The following is a 7,290-nucleotide window of genomic DNA, read 5'->3' as shown; positions in this document are numbered from 1 at the left end:
TCACCTAAGAATTCTGCAAACTCGGCCACATCCAAGGGAAGGGGATCGGCTTCGCCGGCCAGCACCAGAGTGCCACGCTCCCGGGTCGGGTCCGGAGCGCCAGGCTCGGGTGGGGAGGAGCAGCGCCGCCCCCCGGGGTATTTAACCCTCGCCTGCAGCCCGCGGGGCGCCGGACTCTCCAGCTCCTCCGATGTCGCGCCTCCCCCTCTTCCCCGCCCCCTCCCGCGCGCCCCACCCTCAGCCCCGCGCTTGCCTCCCTCGCAGGCACCGGCCAGCGGGCTCTGGGCTCAGGCAGCTCTTGCCTCTGCGGAGCCGCCCCCTGACTGCCGGCGCCGCGCACTGCCCAGCCCGCGCCGCCCGGTTGCCTGCAGAGTGCGCCGCGGCAGCCCCAGCCGGGACGCCGGCCCGAGCGCCCTGCAGACGGGCAGGGCTCCGTGCACACCCGGCCAGCAGCCCGCAGCATGGATTCGGATTCCGGGGAGCAGAGCGAGGGCGAGCCCGTGACTGCTGCAGGTAGCAAGGGGCCCCCTCCGGCAGCCTCGCTGGCAGGGCTAGGGCTGGGAAAGAGGGGAGGCCGGGGCAGGAAATCTCGGAGCTGCCAAGCGGGAGGCCAGTCCTCACCAGCCGGCTCCCTGGAAGGCCAGGGCTGGGAATCGCTCCGTGAAGAGTTTCCTTTGGGGTTCCCCTACCCACTGGTACTTGGGCGCTGGAGAGAAAGAGGAAGTGCACTGGGTTGGGGGGTGAAGGGGGCGGCTCTCGGTACTGCTGGTCCCCGCAGCGGGCCCCAGGCACCCGGGCTGGGTGGGGGCAGGGAAGGGTTCGGGAAATCCGTGTCCTGTAGTTTGCTGCAGCGAAGGTTGCACACATCTTTTGAAAGAACTTTCCGAGCGCCCGTAGGGTCCTCGGACCTGTGGTCATGCTGCGGGGCAGGTGACTGGGTCCGCGGGCGTGATGGGGACTCTGGGAAGCAAAGACCCCGCAGGTGCCACGGACGGGCAGGGGACCCCGAGGCTGCTGGGCGAGCCGGTGCAGAAGCGCTGGCCCATCGCTGCCGAGGGGGGTCCCAGAACGCAGACGCGGGCGCGCGGGGGCGGACGTCGCCTTCGGGAAGCACCGCCGGCTTTTCACAATCGATAGTTATGGAAGCAAAAGGTGGATGCTTACTTGGGGGAGGAAAATGAGTGCCCTCCCCCGCCCCTCCCTGATACTGAGCAGCAGCAAGAGGAAGCCACCCACAACCTAGGGCGACTCACCACCGAGCTCTGCCCACCCCCACCGGCCGCTCCCGCCCACCAGTCCGTGCCGCTGGGACCCACTGGCACTAGCACAGACCTGAGACCTGCTGGCTGATGCCGTCCTGGTACAGAAGCCCCGGAACCATCCCCACTCTCCCCAGTTCAGACCACAGGGCTTAGGGTGGGGACCGAGAGACCGGAGGCACCGCCAGTGCGGGCGTGGGCGTGGGAAGACAGGTTCGGGAACCAGGCAGGACAGCGCCCCAGTGTATTATTCCTGTGTGTATCAATCCCCTTCATCCCCTACAGCACCTAGCCAGGCGGTTTTATCCATTCTACAGAGGTTCAGAGGCGGGGAAATGGGTTTGCTCACGTCTCAAGAGCCTGGGAGAAGCCTGGGCTCTTGGACTCCCCTACCACTGGGCCACACCCTTCACAGGGCAGCTGTGGCCAATACCTTGGGGGTGGCTGGAAAGGAAGGGACAAGGCTGACAGAAAGGAAGATGCCCTTTGTGGGGATTCCTGTATGTGTGTAAGCGCCACCTGTTTGCTGAGGTGTATGGAGACCATTCATTCTCCAATGGGAACCCTTTGTGTACCTGTTTCTGTGACTATGAAGCACTCAACATTTGCTTCACAGGTGGCTTGTGGCACTCATCATTTAAAAGTTCCAGTAGGTGGCTTGTGTATTTCTAAGTAAACTATTTCCAGAGCTCCAAGTATGGGTGGAGGGAGGGCCACTGACACAGATTCTTTACTTTCTCAAAATCCCAGAGTCTAACAGTCTTCATGCTACCCCTCAATCTCTCCTGCTGGGTGAGGTTAGGGTTGCAATAGGAATGAGAAAAAGGAGGCTTAGACAAAGGGGGAGTGAGGAGAAACTGCAGGATCCTTGGTCCTGGTGTTAAGTGTGTGTGTGTGTGTGTGTAGGGGTGGGGGGGGTTCTTATGCACCCTCTTGTCTTCTCCCCATCTTCACCCTACTCCTAGTCTGCCCTAGTGCTAAGTATCTTTGCATAGATCCATGACACTCTGGGTCAGAAGGCCTCTGCACAGCTGATGGCAAACATCAGCACTGTGGTCAGATGGGTCTCAGAAAGGACAGAGCAGCCAGATGGCATGGGCTGTCACCATATTTGTGCACCTGTTTTCCACAGTCATTTCTTCTTTCTTCATGCGCTTGAGTCTCAGAAGTTGAATATTTTAATGTCATGAGCCATTCTGCTAAATGGCATTCAGTCTCACTCATTAGTTTCAGTGTTAAAGTACTCTCCTTCGTGACAGCACTTCAAAAGTGGATGCTAATTCACCACCTTGCTGAGGCTACATTCTGTCAAATGAAAACCCTTGTCGCGGATTCAGACACAGTTAAATGACAGGCGTGTTACCCATAGGGGATGACGTGCCACTACAGGAAAGCTGGCATTCACCCATGAGCGTGTATGTGTGCAAGCAGAGAAAGACAGCCGAGTAAGCAGGACCTCTTGCACTAGTCCTGTGTACAGCAACCATGTAGGCGGGTGAGAGGTAGGGATTGCTTCTCCCAACATCCTTCCTTTCCTGGTGCATGAAAAGCCCTGCCCTAAGATGCATATTATAAGGTTGAGCCTACACTGTGGAATTAGAAAGCCCCTCGTGTCACTCTCCATCTGACGTGGCAAGTTATTTAACCTCTCCAACCTCAGTTTTCCTCTCTGTGGAATGGGGATAACAACAGTACCACAGGATTAAAAACAGTAACCCATGAAGAACCTCCCTGGTCATCATTCAGGAACCATCATTTAATGGTAACTGCTCTTTGATTATTGCCCAATTAGGTTATTTAGTCTAAGAATACTGCTAAATAATGCCCCCCCAATACTGTGGAAAATGTGAATCACTAGGTGTTTGTAAAACAATTCATATTGTTGTCACTACCACACTGATTTAACTGCCTAGAGAAATCTGTTTTGGATTTTCTCCTTTTTAATCTTTTTATCTGATGTATGTCTGCATGTACTTAAGTGTTTATTGGGGATGATTCTCTTACTTAAACTTTTTAAATTTCCATTTTTATTTGAAAAGCTGAAAAAGAGACTGAGATCTTCCATATACTGTTTCATTCCCCAAATACCCACAACAAGCAGGGCTGGGCAAGGCCAAAGCCAGGAGCCTAAGTTAGGTCTCCTACACAGGTGGCAGGACCCAACTGCTTGCTGCCTCCCAGGGTGGACATTAATAGGAATGCTGGATCAAAAGTGGAGTAGGGGCTGGCACTGTGGGGCAGCGGGTTAATGCCCTGGCCTGAAGCTCTGACATCCCATATGGGCACCAGTTCTAGTCCTGATGCTCTTCTTCTGATCCAGCTCTCAGCTATGGCCTGAGATAGCAGAAGAAGTTAGCCCAAGTCCTTGGGCCCCTACACCCACATGGGAGACCTGGAAGAAGCTCCTGGCTCCTGGCTTCAGATCGGTGCAGCTCTGGCCATTGCGGCCATCTGGGGAGTGAACCAGTGGATGGAAGACCTCTCTCTATGTCTACCTCTCTCTGTAACTCTGTCTTTCAAATAAATAAAACAAAATCTTAAAAGAAAAAAAAAGTGGAGTAGGCAGGATGCGAACCACACACTCTGATAGGGCATGGGGGTATCCTGAGCAGAGACTTAACTGCTGCACCAAACACTTGGGGGAGATTTTCAATTCACGTCTTCTCTTCTTCATCCATCTTCCAGCCCAAGGCATGAAGATGGGGACATTCCAACCTGTTGTTTCCACTACCCTCTCCTCCAGCTCTAAAAGTTGTAAAAAGCCAAGAACCCCCTACCTAATCCACCTGCCTACCTGGAGATGAGAGGAAGGGGTGACGATCCCCTCCCTCCTCCTTCCCACCCCGCTGGTAAACCTTTTCCCTTCAATGTGGCAGTAGGCACAGGAGGTGCTTGCCTTCTTCCCTTCCACCTCTGCCCATCACGGCCACCTGCTGGCAGAGGAGAAAGGCAGCTTCATAATCACTCCCTCTTTACAGTATCTCAAGAGACTCTTCCAAGGTCTTCCCTCTGCATGTGGTGTGGATCTCTCATCAAGCAACGCCCTATAGCAGGGGATTAGGGCTGTCAGCAAGAGTTGTCTTCATCTGCATTTTCTATTTTTCAAGAAGCACAAGATGATGCTTTGCCTTTCTGGCATTTTATGGTTCTTTCTGTGATTAGAGAAGAGGCAAGGTTTATGGACTACTGGATTCATTCCAGACACCCAACTTGGCAGTATTTCCTCTGGCAAACCCACCATCCATCTCTCAGAAACCCTAGAGCTTGATGTATGCACTTGGGAGTGATTGAGAGTCTTTCCTAAGAAGCAACATGGGAATAAATATTAGCAACATCAGCTTTTCTCCTTTTTGGCTTGGAAGACCAAGATAGTTTGCCCAGCTGAGTTTAGATGAGCTCATTCCACTCACAAGTACACAGTCCAGGGCAGTTGAGCTTGATGGGACATCTTGCCCCTGGGTAGTTTGATAGAAGTGGGTTGTGAATAGGAAAAAATCAACTGGGAAAACAAAGGCCCTGCTTCTCCACCCCCTGGGTTTTCAAGTGGAGAAAATACATTCCTAGAGTCAGACATAGTTTGAGCAAAGGGACAGATGAACATAGAGGCAATTGGAGTAGTAGGTACACATGGAAGGTCCTGGAAAAATCAAGCTAGGTCAGTGTAGGGAGTTCTAGTAAAAAGGAGGTCTTAAAAACTTGGTCTGGATGGTGGTACCTGGGGAGCTTCCGTGATTGGTGGCAGAGATGTGGCCAAGCGAGAGCTGGATTTTCAGAAGCTGCGTCTGGTGGAGACGGAGAAATGCAAGGTTTTCCTGGGCTTAGAGCCTTCAGCTACCAGGTTGTGGCCATAATGTCCAAGAGGGTGGTAGCACTAAGGCAAGGCAGATGAGGAAGGATACAATGGCATTTCAGAGAAATCAACAACAGAAGTTGGTGACAGATTGTGCAAAAGTGGCAAAGGAGAAGAAGAGTGGAAGGGAGACAGTGGCGTGTTGAGTTGGAGTGAAGATGCCCTGGAAGCAGAGAAATGCAAGAGCCAGGCTCCCCAACACCACATGCCTCTCCATCCTCAGGATCTTGGCAGTGATGCTTGGGTTCAAGATTGTTTTCCTCTTTAGACAGCTCCACAAGCACGTTGGTACTGAGATATCATCCGGTTTGCTGGTTTGCTACCTCTCATTGGCCAATTCCATATGCAGGTTGTTGCAATCTCTGTTGACTGACAGAAAGGTGATGAGAGGACTGGCTGAGAGCAGGCACAACCTGGGAACGATGGGCCATTTGGCTATAAGTCACACACCCATCTCTTGTTTCTGTTCACTAAAATTTGCATGGGTCTGTGCCTTGTCCACACAGTGAGCTGTAGCTGCTTTCAAAGTCAGGACCTTGTCATGTGCTTCTTTGTGTTCCCAAGATTTTATGAGAATAGTAAATGAATTAATATCCTGAGGAGCCTCCTGAGAACTTCGCACTAAAAAGCCAGACAAGCAGCCACAAACCTGTCCATTAAAGTAGAACTTCCAGAGCCTTCTTGTGGTATTTTGTTGTTTTGTTCCAGTGTTCTAAGATTTCTTGCACTGTCTTAAACTGTACGGCATTCTGAGGAACGTGAAGAGTGATTAGGACGGTCTGTCCTGTCCTCTAAGACTTGAAATTGGATGGAGAGCCAAGGCATGCTGATGACCACAGCCTAAGCAGCGCCTGAAGCCTGCTAACCTCCCTTGCAGGGGATTATACCCTCACTGAATCTCTGACACTAGCTACTTGCCAATGTGTGTTTGACAGCTATTCCTGTACTGGGCTGTCAGGTGCCTTTGGGCAAAGCTTGAGTCTTTTTTAGATGCTTCACCTTCCCTCACATCACTTAGGAGCCCTACACACTGTAGCAAGTTACTGGATGGACAGGTAGGTGGAGGGGTAAATGCATGGATGGTGTTGTAGGGTGGTTTCGCAGGAAGCAGACTCTGAGACACAGGTTAGCAAGCAGGTTTACTTGTTTTTTTTTTCTTTCTTTCTTTCTTTCTTTTTTTTTTTTTTTTTTTTTTTTTTTTTTTTTTTGACAGGTAGAGTGGACAGAGAGAGAGAGACAGAGAGAAAGGTCTTCCTTTGCCGTTGGTTCACCCTCCAATGGCCACCGCGGCTGACGCGCTGAGGCTGGCGCATCGCACTGATCCAATGGCAGGAGCCAGGAGCCAGGTGCTTTTCCTGGTCTCCCATGGGGTGCAGGGCCCAAGCACCTGGGCCATCCTCCACTGTACTCCCTGGCCACAGCAGAGAGCTGGCCTGGAAGAGGGGCAACTGGGACAGAATCCGGCGCCCCAACCGGGACTAGAACCCGGTGTGCCGGCGCCGCAAGGCGGAGGATTAGCCTACTGAGCCGCGGCGCCGGCCACAAGCAGGTTTACTTGTGACCTCTCTCGGGATCAGTGTCTGCAGAAAGGCAGGGAAGGTAGAGGTGAGGAGGGAAGGAAAGGGAGTTGCCCTGCAGACTCAATAACAGCCTCAGCCAAACCCACAAGCTACAAGGACCCTTCAGGACTGTTCAGATTGGGGCAAAGAGACAAGCCTTCTTACCCCTCCCCTAGTCAGCAGTCATTAGATGGCAGGCCACCTCATGTGTCACCTTGGGCGAGTCTGTACCCTTCAGCTGAGGGCTTGTGGAGGCGAGTCCTTCAGTCCTGAAGGCGAAGCCAAACTGCACATGGCAGCATCCACAAGTGGCCTGCACAATTCTTCAGGGCTATCTCATTCGGGACAGCAGCCTGACCACCCACAGAGTTCAAGGGGTGCTTGTTTAGCTGTCAACTTTATCTAGACCTCTTTAGGCAGCTGAAGTTGACTTTCCCGAACTCACAGTTTGCACCCAACTGTTCAATACACACGATTGAATAGATACTGCTGGGTCATTTGTTTTGCGTTCAGAGTGGTGCTGGATGCAACTGGAGCACACAGAAATGGAATTAGATGTGGTTCTGCCTTCAAGAAGAGAGAAAACACCCACCCTCAAACCCAGTCTATGGGACTGGGCAGC

The 7,290-nt window shown here is 52.6% G+C and overlaps 1 protein-coding gene across 1 annotated transcript in view; it reads left to right on the top strand.

Moving 5' to 3' along the window:
* The first annotated feature begins 289 nt into the window (after positions 1-289).
* Positions 290-7,290, top strand: part of TNFAIP8L3 (TNF alpha induced protein 8 like 3) — a 37,704-nt gene continuing 30,703 nt past the window's right edge. The window contains exon 1 of the mRNA XM_008269003.4: positions 290-513. Within this exon, the coding sequence (XP_008267225.1) occupies positions 462-513 (52 nt within the window). The 5' untranslated portion in view covers positions 290-461. The remainder of the gene's footprint in view (positions 514-7,290) is intronic.

The sequence above is a fragment of the Oryctolagus cuniculus genome, chromosome 12, assembly GCF_964237555.1.
Source record: "Oryctolagus cuniculus chromosome 12, mOryCun1.1, whole genome shotgun sequence".
NCBI classification, from domain to species: Eukaryota; Metazoa; Chordata; class Mammalia; order Lagomorpha; family Leporidae; genus Oryctolagus; species Oryctolagus cuniculus.
Note: the sequence above shows the minus strand (reverse complement) of the source record. Positions and strands in the feature narration are given on the sequence as shown.